This window comes from Thermoascus crustaceus (genome assembly GCF_041956765.1).
Source record: "Thermoascus crustaceus strain CBS 181.67 unplaced genomic scaffold VTN00scaffold_1, whole genome shotgun sequence".
Taxonomy (NCBI): domain Eukaryota; kingdom Fungi; phylum Ascomycota; class Eurotiomycetes; order Eurotiales; family Thermoascaceae; genus Thermoascus; species Thermoascus crustaceus.
Genome location: NW_027192527.1, coordinates 3,566,501 through 3,590,130, shown reverse-complemented (window position 1 = coordinate 3,590,130; position 23,630 = coordinate 3,566,501). Strand labels below are relative to the sequence as shown.

At 52.2% G+C, this 23,630-nt stretch overlaps 8 protein-coding genes across 8 annotated transcripts; 4 read left to right on the top strand and 4 right to left on the bottom strand.

Annotated features, from left to right (window-relative positions):
• Positions 1 to 33: 33 nt before the first annotated feature.
• VTN00DRAFT_1255 (uncharacterized protein) lies at positions 34 to 812 on the top strand (the record flags this gene model as incomplete). Its single annotated transcript, XM_069427342.1, has 3 exons — positions 34 to 66; positions 120 to 302; positions 738 to 812. 3 exons carry the CDS (start codon positions 34 to 36, stop codon positions 810 to 812), a joined length of 291 nt encoding a protein of 96 aa, XP_069291957.1.
• Positions 813 to 970: 158 nt separating this feature from the next.
• Positions 971 to 1,302, top strand: VTN00DRAFT_1254 (uncharacterized protein; the record flags this gene model as incomplete). The annotated part of the gene is made up of 2 exons (XM_069427341.1): positions 971 to 1,146; positions 1,245 to 1,302. 2 exons carry the CDS (start codon positions 971 to 973, stop codon positions 1,300 to 1,302), a joined length of 234 nt encoding a protein of 77 aa, XP_069291956.1.
• A 2,422-nt stretch (positions 1,303 to 3,724) lies between these two features.
• Positions 3,725 to 4,354, bottom strand: VTN00DRAFT_1253 (uncharacterized protein; the record flags this gene model as incomplete). The annotated part of the gene is made up of 1 exon (XM_069427340.1): positions 3,725 to 4,354. One exon carries the CDS (start codon positions 4,352 to 4,354, stop codon positions 3,725 to 3,727), a length of 630 nt encoding a protein of 209 aa, XP_069291955.1.
• Positions 4,355 to 5,189: 835 nt separating this feature from the next.
• Positions 5,190 to 8,667, top strand: VTN00DRAFT_1252 (uncharacterized protein; the record flags this gene model as incomplete). The annotated part of the gene is made up of 4 exons (XM_069427339.1): positions 5,190 to 5,799; positions 5,853 to 5,924; positions 5,985 to 6,203; positions 6,266 to 8,667. 4 exons carry the CDS (start codon positions 5,190 to 5,192, stop codon positions 8,665 to 8,667), a joined length of 3,303 nt encoding a protein of 1,100 aa, XP_069291954.1.
• A 2,447-nt stretch (positions 8,668 to 11,114) lies between these two features.
• On the bottom strand, positions 11,115 to 12,659 carry VTN00DRAFT_1251 (uncharacterized protein; the record flags this gene model as incomplete). Its single annotated transcript, XM_069427338.1, has 2 exons — positions 11,115 to 11,383; positions 11,465 to 12,659. The coding sequence occupies 2 exons, from the start codon at positions 12,657 to 12,659 to the stop codon at positions 11,115 to 11,117; spliced, it is 1,464 nt and encodes a 487-aa protein (XP_069291953.1).
• A 498-nt stretch (positions 12,660 to 13,157) lies between these two features.
• Positions 13,158 to 16,016, bottom strand: VTN00DRAFT_1250 (uncharacterized protein; the record flags this gene model as incomplete). The annotated part of the gene is made up of 1 exon (XM_069427337.1): positions 13,158 to 16,016. One exon carries the CDS (start codon positions 16,014 to 16,016, stop codon positions 13,158 to 13,160), a length of 2,859 nt encoding a protein of 952 aa, XP_069291952.1.
• A 2,376-nt stretch (positions 16,017 to 18,392) lies between these two features.
• On the top strand, positions 18,393 to 19,678 carry VTN00DRAFT_1249 (uncharacterized protein; the record flags this gene model as incomplete). Its single annotated transcript, XM_069427335.1, has 3 exons — positions 18,393 to 18,421; positions 18,599 to 19,342; positions 19,402 to 19,678. 3 exons carry the CDS (start codon positions 18,393 to 18,395, stop codon positions 19,676 to 19,678), a joined length of 1,050 nt encoding a protein of 349 aa, XP_069291951.1.
• A 1,786-nt stretch (positions 19,679 to 21,464) lies between these two features.
• Positions 21,465 to 23,402, bottom strand: VTN00DRAFT_1248 (uncharacterized protein; the record flags this gene model as incomplete). Its single annotated transcript, XM_069427334.1, has 3 exons — positions 21,465 to 21,544; positions 21,608 to 23,063; positions 23,124 to 23,402. 3 exons carry the CDS (start codon positions 23,400 to 23,402, stop codon positions 21,465 to 21,467), a joined length of 1,815 nt encoding a protein of 604 aa, XP_069291950.1.
• Between the last annotated feature and the right edge of the window lie 228 nt (positions 23,403 to 23,630).

Below are 23,630 nucleotides of genomic sequence, written 5' to 3'. Positions count from 1 at the left end.
GGTCCGTTACAAGGAGTCGGAGCCTGCAAGGCGATGGATGTGAGTCTTGGAGAAATGGAAGATTCGGTGAGTGAAGCGACAGGGGGTCAGAGGATGGACTCTGGGATGTCGACGCTCAGAGCCAGACGGAGATGGATGGCAACAACGATGACATCGGACGGTGCCAGTGGCATCACCAGAAATTTCGTCTGCACACGCTCACGTCCTTCCAAGCGATCGACACCGGCGGACGCGATCTTATTGGCGACGGCGGACGATTCCTTGCCGGCACGGGGGAGGGGGGGGGGGGGGATGAGGAAGCAGTATGGCACGGAGATTTTTGAGGGGGTGGTGGGAGAGGTCTCACCTACGGGGAAAGGAGTGTACCCGAAAAAATTCTGGGCAGTTCTACCACGAGTAAACGAGGCAGAGCGCGGACAGCGGAGGCAAACGACCCTCGAGTCAGGACGACGGGGGAGAAGGAAGAGAGAAGACGACGATGGTGAGAAAGGGGAGGAGAAGGGGAAGAGAGAGAGGTCCTCTGGCTAAGCGGACACAAGAGAGGGAGAGAGAAGGTGGGCGTCGTCTAGTTGTGGTTGGCGATGGAGATTCGGAGAGGTATCGCTCGCCCGGCCCGCGGGCGTCCTTTTTTCTCTGTTTCGTGTCCCCACGGTGCTCCGTGCTAACTAGCGGTCTTGCGCGGATCTGGCCTTTATCCTGCTGCTTGCCTACACGTTCCAACTTCTGGACTACTGCAGTCAGGAACCTCTTTGAACGCCATGGTTCTGCTGCTGCTGCTGCTGCTACAGGACACCACCAGAGCCCGTCTGTAGTCGTCTACTGTTCTCTCGACAGTGGGGAGGGCTGCCCAAGCCAGGTGGAGTATACGGTCTTTCTCTGTCCCGTGCTGCTCAACCGGTAACCGGAAATTTGGAGAGAAGCTGGGCATCCGTCTAGCGTCGGCTCACCAAACCTCTTGTTCTCCTCCAGCATGTCCCACAAGGTGAACAGACACAGACACAGACCTTCCCCAGCCGTTGCGAAGACATCTGACAAGTATTCCATCGTGCCTAACTACCTTGTTGGTGAAGCGGCGCTGCTACCGTTGAAGTTTGGTCTTACCGTCACAGCCATACCCTTCCCGCTTCATCGTACTGGCCACGTATGGTATATCCAAAAGGGCAAGAAGACAATGGATTGATATCTCTCAGCGTCTAGCCATCACGAATTACCAATGTTTGCGGAGTCCTTTCCCTCTCGTGCAGCATCGTGGACCTCCTCGAGGAGCCGCTCAGGCCCGGCATCCGTGCCGTTGCGCTTTAGCCGCCCTTCCTCGCGACCGTTGTCGCGCACCGCCAAAGCTTCGCTGCGGGCAATTCGACCATTGCATTTTTCATCCTCATCGCCCTAACCCTGCCTTTCTCTGCCCTACGGCGGCGATTAGATCGTCGCAGATTCAATCGACACATCGGTGGGCTCGAGTTTTGACCATCTTTCCTCGCGTCCACGGGTCCTGTCTCTTCAGGAGTCGGGTGGGGCTGTCCGGGTGTCTGCAATATCTCTGGGACAACGCGCTAAACCGCTCCTGTTGCTAGCTCGTGGGCGTCGCTGCAGGACATCCGATGAACTTTTTTGCGCTCGCGAGCAAGCACCGTAGATAACAGTAGATTTCAGCACAATTGACGTTATTCATAGCCTTCTGGAAATAAAAACGGACTCGATAAAACTCGTGGCTCTTATCACATCGGTTGTCCTGAATCTAATATGCTGGTGGTGCGGTGCAATCGTTCCAAGACTGCTAACCAAGCATGCTGTGGGACTCTGTGACTGGCCCCAAGTTCCTCGATCTCTACCACACACACTCGACATCCCGCATCCTTCTCAGCCGTACCAGAGATTGCTGCAGTCCAGGGTTCTGGGTCGATAAGCCGAGGATGTCGATCAGGAGAGCAGTGCTACGGCTACGTTTACGTTTTTTTTTTTTTTTTTTTTTTTTTTTTTTTTTCTTATTAAGCAACGGTCTCTCGATAAAAGAAACGAGGTATCCCAAACCAAACCCCGCAGCGCAGTGCACAATGAACAATTCATTATCAACTGGCATACCAGCTGCCCAAAAAGAAATTGGATCAACCACGTCCTCGAGGATCGGTTACATGGATGATGGTTCCGCGTTGGGCACACTGTGACTCGCCCATCACGCATTCGCCCGACTCTGCATGTTCACATTATATAATTCTGCAGGTCCCTCGGGGCCTGGCTTTCAAATGATCGCTCTCGGTGGTTTCTGCGACTCGATGGGTCTCCGGAGCGCAGCTTTAACACCTCTCGATCTTGCCGCTAGCCGCTTCTAAGTTCTGCCCCAGAGACAGGTGTTCCAAACCTCCAGCGCGGACGAAGCACGCGGTTCGTTACTGTTGCTGACTTCTCGGGAGTCGGAAGTCTAAAAAAGTACTCGAGGGCCAAAGTAGGCCTTGGCTGCGAAGGCTCGGCTCCGGCTGAAGTCCTTGAACCTTGTTGCTCGTTGTCTCCTCCATCGCACCCCTGCCTCGTTCCCCTCCTTTGTCCCGCTTACGGTACTACAGAGTACCGCGTATGTGATGGCGGTGGGCACGCGTGCCGCGTACCTCTTCATATCTTGCGCGGGACTTACACGAAGTCACTAGACCCGTCACACCTTTCCTTTCTTTCCCAACTTCGAAGCTGCTTCTGAAAGGTGGTCGACGTGCCCCAGCCATGGTAGGCTTCCGTTCTTAGAGCCTCCTCACCGAAACCTTGGCATTCGATTGACAGATATGCGTGCTTGACAGAACAACCTCATGCTGTACAAGTATAGGGATGTGACGCCGTATACTACTCTGCACAGTAGTAGGATGTCAACTGCAACCTTCGCGTCATAAGTCTCCGTGAGAGGGACTAGCTAGAAATATCAATATTGTTTATATATCTAACATATTCGCTTTTTAGCCTGTGTTCATATTTCTCTTCTGCTCTAATCCGCCCGATCCGACTCGCTTTCTTGACATATGAGGATGTGGGGCTATACCATCCCTATCTATCAGTATCTCCACATACGGCCCTGGGCTCATTTGGGTGTCCTATCAATGAAATCCCACATATTCTGTTTGGCATCTAGACAACACTCATTGGCTCTAAAGCTGCTTGGTTGCCGCCCTCAATATTGTTGGCTAGACGTGGTGATGTGCTCCCTTCCGTTCATTCGATGCTCGAGTCTGTGCTGTTACTTTGCAGCCAAACTGCTGGCTGCTACTTCGTGAGATCCAAAGAGAAGCGGGAAGACTACACCCTTAACATTGGTCTGTTCGTCGACACACATCTATGACTCATTTGCCTTTCTGCCTTGTTGGCACAGACGGAGGGCATTACAGCTGTCTCGGTTTTCCGTCCGATGGACTTACAGTATGGGGGTAAGCAGAGGGAAGTAGAGCGGATTGGATAAGCTACATTCATATCGTTGGCCCAGCATGACACAGATATAGATCGATTCTTCGACAGTGATGATGTGATAAGGTTACGGCTTTTAACTTTCTGTTCAAAACGACACCGGTCTGGATTCACATCCGCACTGGCGGGCATGGAGACAGGGCTCTATTCTTACCCCAGTGTCTATTCTCGTCCCTGGGAGCCCACCGCAGTCTTCAGCAGGGCGGTGCCGAGGAGACATGAGAAGTGATGTCATCGATGCTTACCGTGGTGGTCAAATCTGATGTGAGCATGGGTACGATGGTCAAAAAAAGGCATAGTGATGAATAAGGAGCGTCACATTGGGAGCACCAACCGCGAAAGGCCACAGTGGCGTTAAGACATTTGAGATAACATGTTTCTGCGGGCTGGATAGGACCAGTCTTGCGGGGAACACCGGCGTACAGTAGTAAATACAATAGGTACCGACCGAGACGTCGTGGACACAGCCCGGAAGGGCAAGGCGGTGCCATCGAGGACGCAGGGCCAGGACAGGCGCGGCAAGCGGCACGAGGCCACGAGGATCAGCCGGCACGTGCCGAACCCCCGTCGAGCGCGTCTCGAGCAGAGAGAGAGAGAGAGAGAGAAAGGCAGACCGCGAGGGCGGAGCGTAGATGGAATATAGAATCCCATCGATCCTCCTGGTTGAGGCGGTCGCCGTCCCACAGCGGATCGCCGTTGTCGCAGCGCCAGGACGGGGTGCCTGAGGTGTCAGCACACAAACGTGCGGTCTGCCGCTGCCGCTGCTCGTTCTTGTGGTCGCTCCGAGCGCCAGCCCTGACTCCTGCCCCATCCCGGCCTTTCTCTCGCCGCTGCGATTAATTTGGCCGACATTCAGTCCTGAACAGAGAAGCCAGAAACAGCTCCTCTCTCGTTCGCTCGTCCCGATCTCCATTCGTCTCTTCTGCCTCCCCCCCCCCCCCAAATACCTCCTCATCTCTCCGTTTCTGCAGGACAGCCATCTGCGCCCCGTTCGCTCTTTCGTTCCCTCCGGCCGTGCCATCATCGACCTCCCCGAGTCTCGCTCCCCTGGCTCAGCAACTTCAAAGACTTCCGTGGTCGTGATCTAGACGGTCACTTCCTTCTTCGGCTGTCAAGTCCTGCCCGCCAGCAACTGTCCATTCCCCGTCCCCCAAAAAATTTATAACCCAGGCTGGTCCTTGAGGAGTCGAGCTGCATATACATTTCTCCTTGGTCGGGATCTTCGACCGTGCCCTCACGTGGATTGAGACGCTCCCCTTAAGGTGCACCGGTTGGAGGATCGACAGGGAAACATCACGACCCGGCCCTCCCGACCTCTCAAAGAAACACCTATACTCTCTGGCATAGACCGACGCCTCTGCTTCTTTTCACGCCTTGGACGAGTACGCAATTCTTTCCTTTTTGCTTTTCTTTTATTCTTTGAGCCGATTATACTCTGGTTTATAGCACCTCCATCGCTGCTTACCCCGTTCTCCCCCTCACGGCTCTTACTACGGTCCTCAACCTCCTCCATCCAATACCTTCCCCTGTCCCTCTACGATTTCCCCGATCCTGCGACTTTTTTTTTCCTTGGGCCGCCCGGAGCGCGCACCGTTTTCCATTTTTCTCGCGCTTTCGATAGGGTTGCGTTGGGATTGTTATATTGATAGGGGTCTTCTCGGTCGCAGGTCCTCCGTCTCTCATAACGACCGCTATTGGATCACCCCTCTTCGAGGGCCAACGTTGCCTGACAACGTTGGAGTCGCTGCATGAACTCAGTTACCCATGGGAATGCCACATCTTCTCGTCCTGCAGGTGACGTCTCACCGATAGCGTCGGAGAAGCCTCCCACCATGGCGTGGACGTTGCCCACCGACGCATCGTCCGATGCGCCCGCGCGGCCACAATTAACCTCGCAGCAGTCGAGCTCACTCCCGTCGACTCCGTATCAGCATCCCCGCCGCATTTCCCTCCACTCGAGATCGCCGTCGCCCCGTCGCGGTAGTGCCTCCCCGCGTTCCACGCATTCGGAATCGAACCATGTCCTCCCCTCGCTCCGCAAACCGTTTGGTGGTTGTAAATACGAGACCGGCATGGCTTTTTTCCGGAGAAGGATGCCGTATTCCCTGGGAGGTGATCTCTTGCCGGAGGAGAAAGAGGGACTGAAGGAGAAGCTGGATCCCGAGGAGGAGGAGAAACTCAGCGGGGACATGAGGGAGGTGTATGACCGGCTATTGCCGTCTGCAGAGAGTGACGACCGGAGAAAGCAACTGGTGAAGAAGCTGGAAAAGCTCTTAAACAACCAGTGGCCGGGTAGTAATATAAAGGTCCATGTCTTTGGCTCCTCGGGCAACAAGCTCTGCTCAAGTGACTCCGACGGTATGTTGTCCGCGGCGCTGGGATGCTGGACTGATGTGACTGATTTGAGGCAGTGGACATTTGTATAACCACGACGTACAAAGAGCTGGAGCATGTGTGCTTATTGGCCGAAGTTTTGGCGAAGCGTGAGGATACCCCCAACAGTCCTGTGGGGATTCATGAGACTGATGTGTTGTGTGTTACAGATGGTATGGAGCGCGTTGTCTGTGTGTCCCACGCCAAGGTCCCGATCGTGAAGATCTGGGATCCGGAGCTGCAGTTGGCTTGCGATATGAACGTCAATAACACCTTGGCTTTGGAAAATACCCGCATGATCAGGACCTACGTGGATATCGACGAGCGGGTACGGCCCTTGGCCATGATAATCAAGTATTGGACGAAGCGACGGATATTGAACGACGCAGGTTCGTACCCGACCATGGTCTCCAGCTCTACATGTCGCGCGGATGCTGATCTTGTACCCTAGCACTTGGAGGCACACTGAGCTCGTATACTTGGATCTGCCTGATAATCAACTTTTTGCAAACTCGGGATCCTCCCATTCTACCGAGTCTTCAAGCGCGCCCTCATAAACAGAAAGTGGAGGCAAATGGTTTGATTTCCTCGTTTGACGACGATCTCGACTCCCTAGTTGGCTTTGGACGTGCAAATAAACAGTCTCTGGGCGAGCTGCTTTTCCAGTTCTTCCGGTACTACGGCCATGAAGTCAATTACGAGAAGTACGTCATTTCGGTTCGCGAGGGCAAGTTGATATCGAAAGAAGCCAAAGGCTGGCACCTACTGCAGAACAACCGGCTATGTGTGGAGGAACCGTTCAACACATCGAGAAACCTGGGGAATACTGCAGATGACACTTCCTTCCGCGGGGTCCACATCGAACTCCGCCGGGCGTTCAAGGCAGTGTCGAAAGCGAATCTGGAGGAGGCTTGTGAGCAGTACGAGTTTCCACCAGAGGAGGAACGAAGCTGGGAGCGACCGCCCGAGCGACCGCGACCCGTTCTGACGACTCCGTCATATTCTTCCCGTGGCGGTCGAGGTGGTGGCCGTGGCGGTAGACACTCGAACCAGTATACCCGTGGTGGGAACACGGGTCGTCGATCATCGAGTGCCACCAACAGACCTAATAACTTCCGTCACGGGAATGTGGGGTTGACTCCGTCGGAGCTTTCTCTTCAGGCACAGCAGGCGCAGTACTTGCTACATGATCACCTCTATCAGCAGATCCAGATTCTCCAGGCCCAGGAGCAAGAACTTAGAATGCAGCTTCAAAACCAGGCCCTTATCAGCGGAAGACCACCGCCGGTTCTTATTCGCCAGCCCTTCATTCAATTTCCGTTCCCCCAGCAAGAGGCCTCGGGTGATGAGAATTCTCGTAACAGATCGGGGACAGCGAACCATCCACCCCTCTCCGCTCCAATCCGCCAACAAGTCTTCTACAGTCCTGGTTACCTTCCAGTCGCTGTGCCCAGTGTGCAGGGAAGCAATACAAACCCGCCATCACCATCTGCCACGGCTGCTATCCCCGATGGGCGGCGTAATCGTCGATCCTCTGGCGCAAATGGGTCTCCAGGCGGATCACTTCGGGCGCATTCCCAGCCTGCAAGGCCATTACAAACATCGATGGTACAAAACTTTCCTTCGCTCTACTCTCCGGCGCAGGCAGTCGACAGCCAGCAGGATTCGAAGCAGCGTCTTTCTCCGGGGTCCCCAGGCGGAACGCAGAGCGGAGGTGAGACTTTTATGCCAAGCAGTCTACCCACCATCTCACGATCAGCTTACCTCGACGAAAGTCGACCACCTGAATATATTGGGTACTATCTTGGTAGTTCGCCTCAATTGCAGGCTTATCACCAGAACCCAATGATGTCACCTTTTGCTACCCCGGTTGGGCTAGCTATCCAAAGCGGCGGGGTGCCTTTCATGCGAAATTCTCATGACTATCGACCAGCTGGATCATCTCCGACCGAAGCATTAAGCTCGTCACCGGACCATGGTTCTGCTCCTAACTCTAAGAGCGCTCCCTCGCAGCAGCAAACTGCACCGCGACCGATCCCGTCCCACGATCGGGGCCCTTTGATCGTGGATGGATCGGTCCCCCCGAGCGAGCACCGCAACTCAATGCACGGGGATAGTGCCGATCACTTTGCTAGCATGAGCTATAGCGCTTCAAACTCTGACGAGCCCAGCTATGATACCCCTGCCAGTGCCTCGGATACTCTGTCCCAGGACTTGCAGGATCATAGTTCCTTTGAGATGGATCGTCAAGGCTTCTTGTCGAACCAAGTCAATGCTAATGAGGCCTATGTAAATGGACATAACGGAAGACTCGGTTTCCTGTCTGGTCGATTACAGAATTTCCACATCTCGAACTCGGACCGCTCGGCCGAGTCGTCACCCCAATCGGGATGGGAAAGAGCGAAAACGAACCATGCTTCTTCTCAAGAAGTATCGGATCACGATGCATCTGAATCACGACTGTTTGCTTCAGGTGACAGAACGACCACTGCCTCCGGTCTGTCTCCTGTGACGGAGCCCCGTACGTTGTCACCGACAGCCAAACGTCGATCACACGGCGATTTCGAGAAAGTGAATGGTGTCAACCACCACAAGGCGAAGCCGAAAGGTCGACAAGATGCTTCGTCTGCCTCGCCAGTCGATACAAAAGAACGGCAGGCGGAGTCGTTGCCACGAAAACCAAACGGCGTTTCTTCAGGGCACGACTCTGGTACTGCGAGCACGAACGGTGGCTGGCAGACAACCAAGAAGAAGCATAAGAGAAGCGCGAGGTCTTCCGCAGAACCTCGCCGCAATCACTCCAACGGTGTCGAACCCCTACCGGCGGATGAATCCATGAGAAAGGGCGGGTGAAGAAGAGGAACTGGAATGAAGATGTGATACGCTTCCATGTTCGCAATCGCCCGGACGATCCGGGTTCGGGAATGTGTCAGCTTTGCTGCAGAATGTCACTGCTTGGTTGATATTCTCCGAAACCCGTTATCTGCAAGAGCGAGACCCTATATGCTCGTATTCTTACATGGCTTATGTCGTGAGTCGTGTCAACAGAGATCTCCCGGCTAATATAGGCGCAATATACAATCGACTGACTTCCGCCATGGAGTCTCAACCGTTTGAAGGTCTGCCCCTGAAGTAGTGGCAACGTTAGCATTTTTCTCCAGAGAAACGTGTCTTAAATATTCGAATTGTTGTTGAGAGTCTGACCCCACCCTGGCTCGAGGCTCTTTTTGGTAACTTTCGACACTGTAGAAAGAAGATGGGGTTCTGTTTGACGCTGGAATTTCCGGATGAGCTTATTTTGGATCAAACGTATATGACTTTGTTTTTCTCATGCTCTTTTTAACTTCTTTCAGTTCTGCCTTTACACTTTTAAATCCCGGCGTTCTTGCAAGGTCAGATAACGGAGATCGGCAGTTTAAGGGTCTGGCTGGTTGGCAGACGGTCCAGGGTTGCTCGCCTGAATTGCATTAAAAAATCTGTTTCTATACCTCATAGCGCTTGTTTCCAATCTTGTCATTGCTTTTGTGCCACGCTTGTTTGCATCCCTAGCGGGTCCCTCCGTGTCTTACGTTGTCATCGCTCGAGTCGAGCTCATCTGACATATGCTGGTTAGGTTGGCTTCCCATTGCGAACGACCATATATCCACACTGGCTTCCTATGTTTTTGCTTTTTCTTTTGTCCATCGATCAGGTCTCGCGATCTTCTCACTACCTTCTGCACCTCCGCTTCCAAGAAAAGGAGAAAAAAAGAGGAAAAGTTGGCGAACGATCATCACTTATCATCTATTCTGGACGGCTCTCTAAAGCTAACAGCAAGGAAGGTTGTTCAAAATCATCAAAAGTACAAGGCAGGCACTAGAGGCACAGCCCCTTTCAGGTCGCAGAAGCGAGATTGGTCCGTTTTGTCTGTTCTTTTCTTGTTAATTGTTCCCTTTTCTTGTTCCTGTTGCACCTTTTTTCTGTTGATTCATCATGGTTTTGTCCTTTTTTCTGGTTGTGTTTTCGTATATTTGTCACCATTATCAATCATACCATACCATGCCATACCATGCAATACCATACCATAGCAAGGGAGCCAGGCGAGTTTTTTTTTCTGGGACTGATGTCTTTTTGTTGCCGTTTTTCGTTTTTTGTTTTTTGTCTTTTTTGTCTCTTGAAGAATTATACCAGCCAAATGTTCATGTCAATCAGACCAGGTCAGCCAGTCAATGATTGAGAGGTATGTAGAATTGATTCGATTTTTTGATTTGATTGGATCGATATAGGATAGAATCATGGTGAGATATGAAATATTTTCTTCGTTAATCATTTCCGTCCCTCCTTTGCATCCGATGAATCTGGTTTTGGGAGTAGAATAGAGGGCTTAGGTAGGTAGGTAGACGACTAGGTAGGTCAAGTAATCATTTCATGACAAAATACCTGCTACTTGTAGATTCAGAACGGGATAGAGCTTCCTAGTATCTAAGTAAAGGCTTGTCGGTAGACGGGTAGGTCCATAGGTTCCTATCATGTGCCTGACTTATTGACTGACTGGGACTCCGTCACTTGTGGGGCCCGAGCTGTGCTGTCTGTCCATGTCCATGTCTACTCTCTAGAGATAGATAGAGAGACGAGAACACATGCTCTGATCGAGGTCCCGTGTGGCTGGCTGGTCATCTGACTTTGAGCTCTAATCACCAGGTGTACTGCCGTCCCAGACATGGAGGGTAGGATAAGATAGGTTAGGTACATAGGTAGATAGCTCCACTCACTCACTGTTTTCTTTGTGTGCATGTGCGCAGGACATCTTATCATATGATACGCCTCATATCGTACATACTAACAGTAGATTATTCTATATCCATATTATGTACCTCTAGTAGGGTAGGTAACATATCCCACATCCCCTAGGGTGTGAGCTGTGCTATATTACATTAATTAATCCGACTGACTTCATCTTGACATGGGTTTCGTTCCACATCAGGTCGTCTCCAGAACTTTTTTTTCTTTTTTTTGTGTCTTTATCCGGGAGCAGTGAGTTGCGAATAAACCAAAAGGAAAGAAAAGAAACAGGAGAGAAATACACCATGATCGGGCCGACATTGACATTGACATTGACCATCAGAAAGGGGAAATCGATAATTAGCAACAGATAAACAAATGACGGCAAGTGAGACGCATGGCGTCGCATCGCACTCTATGCCCTCTATTAAATACGGATGTGTGTATGTACCTCGGAGGCCGAACAAGAAAGAAACAATATCAAAAGAGTAAAACAGAAAAAGAAAAGGAAAAATGGAAAAAGGGGGGGGGGGAATCTATCAACTCTTCATCTCAGCAAATATGTATGGGAAAATAACCACACACGAGGTCCAGAATACCGCCAGACTGTGCGCCAGCGTCACGGGCAGCTTGTACAAGGGTTCCTCGCTGATGAGGAGCCAGATGGACAGGAAAGCCACGGAGAAGAAGTGCCAGAAGAGCACGAAGGGTCTGCGGATTAAGCCCGCGAGTAAGCCGATGGGGCCGTCGATCAGACCGAGTTGGAAGTAGCGGAAGCAGCCGCGTTGGAGGGTTTTGAGTCGTTCATCTATTTTTTTTGCAGAAAGTTAGCAGGAGCTATATATATTATCGTAGTAGTGGGGGTCAGAGAGAGAGAGAGAGAACACACCATCAGCAGCAAAAAGACTGTACAGCGCCTGCGCAAGGATATTGATCACTGACGAAAAGCTCTTCCGCTGCCAGTGGAACGTGGACATCTGCTTCAGCACCTTCTTCGTGTCCGCCAGATCGGGAACCTTCTCCGGGCTCAGCAGGTCGCGGATGACCACCACGTCGTTGAATGCGACCGTCATCCCTCCTCCGGTCAACGGATGTCTCATATTCAGCGCGTCGCCCAGTATTATGAGTCCAGGGGTCTTGTTCGTCGCGGGGGGCAGGAAGGAGTTGGGCATCGACCGCAACTTTCCGTTCTCGATTGCTGCCAGGAAGGACGGCTGCACGCATTTAGGCAGGGAAGGGAGCACGTTGTTCCGCAGGTGTCCCTTCACGCCGCCGTTCTTCACGGACGCGGAGGGCAGGTTCTCGGGGATGTCGACCAGCACACGAGTCTCGTGGGTTCCGATCTGGTACAGCAGGACGGGTGGGCCATCGCCCAGCACGACGTGGCCGTGATACGGCATGGGGAGCTCCGCGTCGATGAGCTCCAGGCCCCAGAATTTCGATTTCACCTTGGGGGTGTACGGGTGGTGTTCCTTGCGGAGCTTGGAGGCGTATCCGTCCGCCGCGACGGTCAGGTGGCCGTAGTAGCAGTCCTTTTCTCCTTCTTTCGAGCCATTGGACGCGCATTCCACGCCGATGACTTGGTTCGTGTCCGGGGAGGTGATGAGGGAGGTCGCGGTGGTCTCGACGACGGTGACGTTGGGCTCAGCCATGGCCGCGGCGCGCAGCTTCATGACGAAGCGGCCGTGGTGAAAGGAGCGGCCCTCGGGGGCGGGCGACGAAGGACCATCCGTCTTGGGATATGGGATGGGCACCTGCTCGCCGTAGTAGATGACATCGTAACCCTTGACGCGGATCGAGTCAATGTCCTCGAGGCAATCGCTGAGGCCCAATTGCTCCAGTGCCTTGACGCCTCCCGGCTGCAGCAGCTCGCCCACGATGCGGTCGGGCTCCTTGAGCGAGCGCTCCAGCAGCAGCACGCTCCGTCCTTGTCTGCCCAGAGCCACGGCCAGGGCGCAGCCTAGGATACCTGCTCCGACGATGACCACGTCGGCTTCGTGGCGGACTCGTCTGCGTTCCTCGACCGCATCGCGGAATTCTGTCGCGGTGACCAGGGGCTGCTTTTCTGCCACCTCGACGGTCATGGTGGACGACATGTGGAAAAAGAAGGTAGCGGAGGGACAGGCGGGTTAAAAACGAGCGAGGACGAGCGGTCTCTGGCGCATATTCTGTATAAAAGGAGCGAGAGAAGGGAGACGGGAGAAGAAGAGGTTGAAGATCCGGCGCTCAGGAAGTGGCGTGAGGACAGACGCTGAAGCATGTGAAGCTCCCGCACCCGCGCCGTGTCGCACGCTACGCTTCTAGCGGTGTTCTAGCCGCTGCTCTAACGGCCTGTCGCTGATTATTATTATTTTATTCTATATCAACGCAAGTATACGCTGGTGCAGTACATCTACGCATACATTCATGCAGTCCTGATGCAGCGGTTGATATATATACAGTGCATGGCGGTACAGGATGCTAATAAGACAGGAACAAAAAACAAAGAGGATCCCCTGTACAAGGTCACGAGAGGAGAGCGCTATGATAACCCGTCGAATCCAAAATATTCATCGTCTCGCTCCCATTGATCCCCATCTATACTATACGGACGATTCCTGCACGGGGTACATCATCTCCAGGTAGTCTCCTTCGTCCAGGTCGTCAAGATTTCCTTCGGTCAACACCTGCTTTTCGCTCCATCGCTTGAGGGTCTCACGCGGATTGGTGTTGACGCGGCCAAAAAGCTGTTCCAGTTCGCGCTCTTCATCCCAGTGTTCCACTATATACCGGACGCTGGCGAGGTCGCAGCGGTGCTGATCGACTACACGCGGCTGTTCCGACGTGCTTCGCGAAAATCGCTTCTCCGCACGGATACACCGCATCTCCCGCAGTTCGCGAACACCGTCACTCTTCTGCTGGAGCAGGCCTGCAAGGTAGTCCAGGTATGCCAGGAAGCGCTCGTCATGCTTTCCCTTTTGGTTCCATCTCAGCGACGCAAGAGTGCGGCGGACTTCGACGACGAGATCCCGGTTCAGCGCGGTGCCGCGGGACAGCGCGGTCAAGATACTCCATCGCACGCCCTCGACGTTCCCCGTCTGTGCGAAGGCGCGCACAAACATCTTCATGCAGGTGCCGTCGAACTTACGCGTGCGTCCGTAGCGGGACATGTACACGTCCTTCAGGAGCCCCAGAGCCACCTCCGCCTTGTTTTCAATGATAAGGCGCCGGCTGGTTGCAATCGTGATGTGATGCTTGACGATCAGCTTAGGGTTTTCCCAGCACAGGTTGTAGAAGCGGAAGACCGCCATCTTCAGCACTTCCCCTTCGTCCGCTGGTTCGGCCTCCGTGACCTGGCGGAAGAACAAGGGGAAGAATTGCACTTGATGTCGGAGCTCTCTCCATTCCTCTTCAACCACTGCTCGCGCGGCTGCGAGGCCCTCTTCGATGAGGATTGCAATCACAGCCAGCTCTACATGTCGCTGTTTCACGGCAAGCCTGGCGCCCTTGGCAGTTCGAAAACACCTGAGCGCCTCGTCCATTTTGCCAACGTGCATGTAGTAAGCCATTTGTTTGTCGAGGCTCAGATACTGATCCACGGGCTTCGTGCCCACCATCTGCTTCATGGTCCTTTCGTACCAGGCCACAGAATAGTCGCTATAAGGCATGTTATTGACCTCCGCGAGAGGAAACGATGTCCGGTCATAACCCAGAATCTGCTGGGAAGTCGCTGCTTGGCCATACTTGATCCTGGCGGCTTGGAGCATGTTCCAAAAGCCGACCGGACTTTGTTCCACTGCGTGGCGTCGGGTCCGTAGGATCTCCACGAACTCCTTCTCGTTGATAGGGATTTTCCATTTGCGTGTGCGGGCAAGGTGGCTGAGTTCCGCAATCATATCCTGATCGCCTTTCTCAACAAATGCTTCCAGGATGTGCTTGTAGAGAACGGCGTCCGGGACCAGGTTATATCGCTCAATTGACCGAAAGACGAAGTCGCGGATGGCACTTCCCGGATTGACCACCCAATACTCCAGGAATATGCGATCGAAAGCTCTCGCAAAATCACGCCGATTCTCGGTGAACTTGAGATCATGCATCTCCTGGAGCCCACGCTCCACCTGTTCCCACTCGCATCTGAGTGCTTGGGCGTACACCAGCAGACCTTTTGATCGGCAGCTGGGAGGAATCTCGTACTTCGTTTCCATCACTGTCGCGAGGGCCTCGGCATCTGCAAACCGACCAAACTCGACGTATGCTTTCAACACGGGGTTGAAGAGCTTCTCTGTGGGACGCTTTCCCAGTCTTCGAAGGAACTTGAGCAACTTCTGGAGTTGTCCGTTGAGGAGCTCTATGCTTCTCGTCTTCTTCCACAGGCCGCTAAGGTACAGGCCGCAGAGGCCGCATTTCTCGTCCACCTTGAGATTCCTGAAAAGGAACCATTTTGCAGTTGTAAGCCTGTGCGACTCCAGAAGAGCTCTCAAAACGATTTCGACCATATAAGGCGGCACGTGAAATTGGGTTCTGTATCTCATGTAGAGCGTGGCAACTGACTCGACGTGCCCTTTTTGTGCAAGTGTGAATAGCAAGACCTTCCACATGGTCACATTGACCTTGTCCACCGCCTCGATCCGCTCGAATATGCTTCTAGCGATGAATACGTTTCCTTCCCTGCAATTGACCATGAAAATCTCCAGCGCGAGTTCTCTTCGATCGGAGGGAATACCCTTTAGTGAAGCGGGATGCGTCTCCAGGAATAGTTGTGCTGCCTCAATCGCTCGGTCGCGATTTAGTAGATCGCGGATCCGGTCCGGGGCGTAGAATTGGTTCTCATCAGGTTCCGGGATTGCCTCCTTGGCCGTTTTCTCGGATATTGTCTCATCTTGTTCCAGGCCTATACCAGAGTCCGTACGGCTCAAAGGGGCAGCCGGATGTCCTTGCTCAGCGACAGGAGAGTCGGTTTCCTTGCTTGTTCCCAACAGGTTCCTTTTGGCCGACTGGGGCAACCGACCATGCGATTGCGTTCGAAGTGACCACACTGGCGGTATTCTCGAGTCAAATTCCACCGGCGTAATTTCATTTCCATCCCTGGGCAACGTCTGCTCGTCCAGTCCGGGACCGCCGCTGACAACTTGCGGATCCCGTCGCCTCCTCGATCTCCGGTGCTCGTCATCTTTCAGGGAATCGAGGCCCATGAATTCCCCCGCCTCTGCGGCCTCTATCATGCGAGCCAGCCGTCTAGCCGCGGATGTGGCATCGTAATTGGGGGCGGAGGACTGGATAGTCCGTTTATTCTCGATGATTGTTTCGGCGATGCGGACTCTGCGGTGGACATCGTAGGTGATGGTTGCGATCGTGCAAATGCTACCGACAGTCGACCCCGCTAGGGCCAACTGTCTAAGCACCCGGAGGGCGTTCCTCGAGGGGACAGCAGCAGCGGTGCTGCCCGCTGACTTGGAGAACATGGAGCAGCACAAGTCAGCCGAGGACCACGACCGGAGAGGGCGTGCACATTTAACGGTGAGACATCGAATTGGCTCCGGAAGTGCAGGGAATGTCAATTTGATCCTGCCGAAAGAGGTATCAAAAGCATTGGTCCCTTCGGAGGAGGGAGCAAAGAATCCAATGCAGCAACTTTTTGCTTTTGCTACGAGAGATTTGGATGCAATTCTGACTTTCGCTGCATCGGCCGGGCCGTGCTCCGGCCGCCGCTTACTTAAGCTCGCGTATGTAATCCGGGCACGTGATCGGGATTTGCTGCGTGCGGCGCTTGGTAACTCCGCATCCGGACGGATCTGTGTATGCCTCAGGCTGACACCAGTGTTTCCATAGTGTTTCATCACCACCTATCCAACTTTCTCATCCTCACCGGTCTCTTTTGATACCCCTTCCATCCCTGGAAGGGGCCATGATCAATGGATAGCATGTCCTTCTGAAAAGGTATCCGTCTTGCTATATATTATTGAGAATTCCAGAGCAGACTATGAATTGAGGACACAAAGATTCACATACCTCCAACAGCTCATTCGCCAAAGCTTCATGGCAGGGCTAGCTCTTACGAAGACCTGTGTGACTAGAGAGTTTAGCTGAGAAAAAAAGAACAGTAACCTACAGACCTTCGCAGCGTCTTTCCCCTCATGGTGTTGTCACGGACCTGCCCCCTTTCCAAAATTGCTTTGCTTTTCTGTTCCCTCGGATTCTAAACCAAGCGGTTTCCATTTCATCTTGAGAAATTACATACTGATGATCTACTAAAATGGCTGGGATCCGTGAACAGTGTTCGCGATTTGGTGAACTAATCACATTATTATCACAACGTACCAGGTGATTTTCGGAAACTTCATCTGGCTTCCATTACCCCACTTTTGAATGTTTACAAATCCAACCATCACCGGGCGTATCGCTTCTCGGACATGATTTGTCGTATCATTCATGCTTTATACAACTTATGGAGGTACGCCATGGATCAAGATTTCTTTGAATTAAACATTGCTTGCAGGCTCTCCCAGGTTGACAAGCATGCAGACAGACAGACCTGATCAAGAGGGGAGCTGCCTTAGATACCTCCCATAACCTGCCTGCGCCCATAACGATCCAATCAATGCTGCGACTGTGGCGACTACCGTCTAACCTACATCGGTACTCAGGTAGTCATAGTCACCCAAGGATGTGTTCAAAAGATGTGATCTATCAATTGACCCTTCATCAAGTGTAATGTCACCTCCATAAATCAAATGCCTACTCTTCACTCCGAGACCCACAAGAGGTGCGCAACGAACGGCCCGGTCCGCTGGATCTAGTTTCGTTGTCGTGCAGTAAGTGTGCTAGAGCCTACATCCTTGTCTAGCAACTGGGCAGATCGTTATCTTATACCCATGTCATGTTGAAGCTATGCAAAAGGTAATTCGACGTTCTGACAGGTAACACAAATCAAGCCTGATCAAAATAGCCAAGGCGACACGGTAGGTGGCGGGAACAGGGATGTCAGTGTAACAAAACATCTCGGCACAGGAGTGCAGGCGGCACCACAAGAAGAAAATGATGGCCTGGCCTCTTAAGGCTGAGATCGACAACGGGAACGGCCCGTAATCTTGGTTGGAAAATTTCTCCGTGGCGATCCTCTGCAAACAACAGCGTTGTGCCTTCAGGTCCAGTCATCAAAGCAGGCGGTGACTTCAGCGATGCATAGATATCCAATACCTTTACGCAATATGTACTGTTTTCCGAGTCTTCGACACTCACAAAGTCGCACGCCGCCTTGGACATAAGGATATCGCGAGCTGAAGTATTGGCAACACTACTTCCACTGTGGAGCTGTCGATACGGAGACGTTGAGCGATAGTGGCCGTCGGTTGGTGGTCATCAGCCAGCCACATCTGTCATCCAAGGCCCGAGCCCTATGCCAATGCCACTGCCAGGGTAAGACGATCAATGTCGAATCAGATAGGCTACTGGCAAACTCACGCAATCTGTTAATTCAGCCGAGACTTTTTTTTAGCGGGATATCTCGACGTTCCGTTGCGGGTCCCGAAATGGAAATAGTAAAATGTGACAGGTAAAGTAGTCACCTGTACATATCTAGCCATTTTCCGTGAAGGCATTGAGTTAGCTGCAAACTGCTCAAGGTCAGCCGGCCTCTTTGATCGCACCGATGCCAGGGCCACGGGGCTTTTGCTTCTTTAGGGCATCCACAAGGCCATACACAAGGCTGCAGATAGTAGAATCGGCGACCTCGGGGTGCGGAGACTATCTCACCTCCAGCATGAATTGGATTTACCTAAACAGGGTTGGCTTGTGAACTAGGCTATGGGAGCTGAAAACCGAGTCTATTCCGATTATTCATGCTCGAATTACCTCCTAGGTATCAGAGGTATGCCGGGACTATGCATTTAGGCGTCAAAAGTTTTTTAGCCTCCCAGGTTGAACCTGGATTAAATAGGTAGGTGTATAGGTAGGGTATATAAGACATCATTTCCCTATATGTGCACTTCTCACAACACAGTACCTCATACCTCTCTTTGAAACTTCAAAATAGAGCCTTCTAAAGAAAGGCTCTCGAAGCACCCATCAATTCCATCGGAGGTATTATCCAACAACCGGTTACAGCTGCAGTTCATCTTCTGGCACGATTGGACGTTCCGCAAAGCCTGATTTCATTCGTTTCAAAAAATGAAACCAAACTCGCCATATTCGACAACGTCGTCAAAGTCCTGGTTGGAGCCAGCATCCTTTACAAGCTGAACCGGCTACTGAGCGAGCTCGCCCTCAACAACACCATCCGGGACCCTATCTGGGACTGGAAGAAGGAGATCGTTCTGGTGACCGGAGGATCCAACGGGATCGGGGAACAGATTGTCTGCAAGTTCACGGAAAGGGACATCACGCTCGTCATTCTCGACATCACTCCTCCCAAGAAACCATCCTCCACAAAGAACAATATCCACTTCTACAACATCGACGTCACCTCCCCAGAGGCGATCCACGAAGCAGCGCAGAAGATCCGTCAGGAGGTCGGGGACTCCGCGGTTCTGATCAACAATGCCGGTGTCTGTACCGGCCAGACCATCCTGGATGCCACGGAGGAGCAGATCGCAGACACCTTCAACGTCAACGTCCTCGCGCATTACTGGCTGACCAGGGAGTTCCTGCCCTACATGATCGAGAAGGATCACGGGCACATCGTCACCATGGCAAGCATGGCGAGTTTCATCGTCCCGGCGTCGATGGTGGACTACGGATGTACCAAAGCTGCGGTCCATGCCTTTCATGAGGGCTTGACGCAGGAGCTCAAGTCTTGATATCATGCTAAGAGAGTGCGGACAACGTGTAACTAACTGACGGTCCCCACAGCGTAGTTCACCCACTCTGGGTCCGCACCACCCTCGTCGACAAACTACTAGGGCCCAACTTCAACGGCCCCGTGATGGAAGCGGAGACAGTGGTCGACGTGGTCGTCAATCAGGTCCTCCAGGCGGAGAGAGCGCAATTGATCCTGCCCCCCAAACTCAGTCTGGTGTCCGGTCTGCGAGGCTGGCCGAGCTGGTTGCAGGAGTACGTACGCGCGGATAACTCCCCGCCCGGGACGCTCGAGTTGCAGCGGAAGTTTAAGGAGAGAGGTCGTGAGTAGATATCCTCTGAGGTTGAGAATGTGGATATGATGCGTTAGTTGGAGGGCAAGAGATGTACATAACGTTTTTTTTATTGTTGTCCAATCATGGGTGTTGATATCAGGTAGGTACTGGTAATACCTCATACAGACATACTTTTCCTTTTCTCACCCATATGATTCTATATATACAGTATAGGACGTAAGATTTCCCCGAATGTACGAATGTGTGTCTCAAATTACCTAATCTTATCACATCAGATTGCATTTCTCTCTGCCCTCCTTGTATGATATACTAAACTAATATAAACCCCGCTTTCTAACTATCTAATAAGCTCAGCCAATCGGCATGATACGAGAGTCACAACGCCTACCGTTACGCCGAGGGCGGTCATAAGGTCACGCTAGGTAGTGGACAGTTAAGCAGTTCGGTTGTTGATGGTGGCGAATTATTATCATTGCACCCACTGATCATTGTGCTGTCAACCGTGCATCTGATCTATCAGATCAAACTAGTTTGCTCAGGTGCTGACATGTCTGTGCTGTGGAGTTGAATGGGTAATAATAATAATAATAATAATGAGATCGGGGTCTCCGAATTCACGGAAGAAGGTTTCTACCTAAGATCCGACTTTATCCTGGATTTTTTTTTAATACTGTCTTTCCATCTAGCGCCTGGGCAAAGACTTGTCCATCTATTTCATGCTGTTTTCAGTACATGTGATGTGATATTGAGGCCATCCGAAAAAGGTAATACTTACCTACCCCCGGGCCGCTTCAGTAACTTACTTACTAATTAGAAGACATCATGATAGATGAACAAGAAACAGAAACTACCTAGGCAGAAAGTAGGTTGGCTTGGAACGCAGTCCATACAGTAAGAAGGCTGCCATACCTATCTTTCGTTACGCCCTCCCCTTCCCCTGCTACCTGCTACTTGGATGGCTTGGCGGGCGTGCTATTCTATAATCATGTGACTTTAAGGCTATGCTATCAGAAAGTTAGGTAACTAACCATGGTGATAGATCACAGGCCTTAGGAGAAGCCAGCCTAAATAAATCACAATAAAGCAAAAAGTGGCAACATATGTAGATGGCTTGGACAAAGGGAGGGGGGGGGGGGGGGGAGGAGGAGAGAGATAGAGAGAGAGAGAGGATAACGAAAGATATGGCAACCCTGTATAATACTGTACAGTACTAAAATACACTCCTATGGATGCCAACATCTACAGTACATCCCTGTCTACCTAAACCAGGTTGGCTGGGGAATAAAGACTTGTTCTATTTTATGCTGTAACAATAGGTACATTACATGTGATATCATATCAAAGCTATCCAAAAGGTACCTACTTAGTGCTTACCTGCTTACTAACAGGTAGACACTACCATGGAGAACAAAATAGACACCATGGGGAAAGTCGACCCGGATCACAGTATAGTAAGAATGTAGGGTGGCTTGGACAAGGATATTGGGTGTGATGAACAGTTTTAGCCTCCGAACTGACAGCAACAGAGGGAAGGAAAATTTCTGGTGGCTTGGATTACGGGTAAACATGTTGTAGAGTAGAACTGAGCCTCAAAGGGGAAACGATATTATTGACTGTCTACTGTAAGTAGGTATGGAGGTAGCTTAGATTAAATTCTATACCCAAATAGAGCCTCAAAGTCAACGAAAAGGGTCCCCTGTCAATATCCATTGTGATACAAAAAATTCAGATGTTAGGACGACTGGTACAGAATAAGGGAATCCTGCACACGACATTGAACAGTAAATTATATATCGTACTATCCGATCAAAAAAAGGGTTATTATTGTTGTGACACTAAGTTCTCCTCCTCATCGTCGTTCGGCGGCTCAGGACTCGGGCGCGGAGATGCTTCCATGTAGACTGTATATACACGTCAGTATTTCTGCTTGAGGATCGTAGAACTATTGCAATGACAGCACCCACCATGCGGTTTAATTCCCCAACTCATAACGAACGTCAGCCCGAACACAGCCGCCAAGCAGACAAACACCGTCTGCGTGAACTTCCCCACCGTCAAACTGTAGATCAGATTGAAGATGGTCGGCGCAATGACCCGGGCAAGAGCGTGCAACAGGCCCATCGCACCGAGAAGCTGTCCGGTGCGGTCTGGAGGGACATGTTTCGTGAGGGACGACTGCAGCGTCGGCGACCCCATGCCTCCAATGGCCGCGACCATCCCGGAGAGTGTCATCAGTGACCCCGTCCGCACCGTGGCGTATCCAATGTATCCGGCCATATCGAACAGGATCGACAGCCGGATGATCACGATGTCGAGCATATCGGAGCCGGTGTTGGGCTGCTGGCCGCTCTGTGGGCCACGGACGATCCGTGTCACTGCCGGAAGTATGACGAGAAGGTTGATTACCCGGACGGTGTTGACGAGTGAGACGAAAATGCTCGATTCATAGTTGCCCCAGTCGAACATGTATTCGGCATAGATGATGATCACCTGGACGGTGCCCATCGCAACGCCAAACACGGCGGTATCGATTGCGGCGAGGAGAATAAGATTCCTCCGCAATGCAGAACTGGCACCGCGGCCGGTGGGGAAGAGAGGACCAGGCCTATCACCTCGCGGGAAAAGTATAGATAGGGGCTTGAGGAGGTTGAAGGGATTCAGATCGCCCAACGAAAGCCATTTGGAACCACCATCTTCATCAAGAAGTTTCGCCCGGTGCTTTTCTCGAGCGATCCGTCGACTCTCCATAGACAACGACTCAGGAATTATAAACACCAGCATTAGGAAAAAGAAAGTGTGACATCCCAGAGCCGTATAGAAGACACTGATGATGTTTTTCGTCTTTTTGATGAGGTAGCCCGCCAGAAACGGGCCAGCAGCGACACCGCTGAACAGCACACCGTGGAAATACCCAAAAGCGACGTTTCTCCTCTCCGGAGGGGTGCAGTCCGCCGCGTACGAATGTATCAGCGCCATGGCGGTCGTGAATGACCCGCACATACCATCGAGGAAAGCGCTGATGAGGAGCACGTTCACCGAACTCTGGTCAGGCCTCGCTGCGACGACAATGTTGACCACTTCTCCCATGATGGCTCCAAAGGTGGCCAATGCGATAATCATTTTCCTTCCATACCGATCCGACAGACGGCCCAGTCGTGGGCTGACCACGGCGGAGAGGATCCCCGATATCAGATTGAAGTAGAGTTGAAATCGCGCCACCAAGGACTGTACCTGTGGTATCTGACATTGGGAGTTGTCGCCCCCAAAAATGACCGGGACATGCGTGAAATTGGGATCCTTAGAGGCCCTATCGGACAGATAGTCTCTGCAGATGAGGGCAAGGATCAGATTGATTTTGGGGACTGCCAGCCCGCCAAATGCCAGTGTAAATGGTAGAAGCGGAGGTATCAACCACCATATCTGGGATATGAATGAGAAATCAGCTATTCAAAACAGTTTAGGGAAGGAAAACAAGCTCACAGAGGGCCTCCTCCACCATGGCTTGCTTTCGACCTCCTTCGCACCCAGCCAGGGCGTGTTGAGTTGCACGCCATCCTCATCGCCTGTGGAGCCAGCTCTTCCAACTCTCCATTGCGACAGCAATGGCGTCTCCTCATGAACGTGAGTCTGTATAACGCCCTTGTCTACCTGGCCTGCAGGGTTCCGGGCACGCAAGTTATTGGCATTTGAAGCAGTCGATGCGGCACGCAATCGCGCATCTTCATCCGCATCCACAGCGAAAGGAGTCTCGTTCTCCATGACCGACACTGTGGAAATGCTCTCGGGAGTAGTACTAAGGCCAACAGTCGTGTATCCAGTAGGCCTTCGGTAGCTCCTACCCGCGCATCACCGACAACAACAGAGAAATATGGCTACTACAGACAGAGCAGCACAAGGTGACCAGAGAAGGGGGAATCAATGGGCGCATTGAGGGGGTTGCGCGAGTCCTCGTAACCACTGGCCGATGCAACACGTAGTGATGACTAC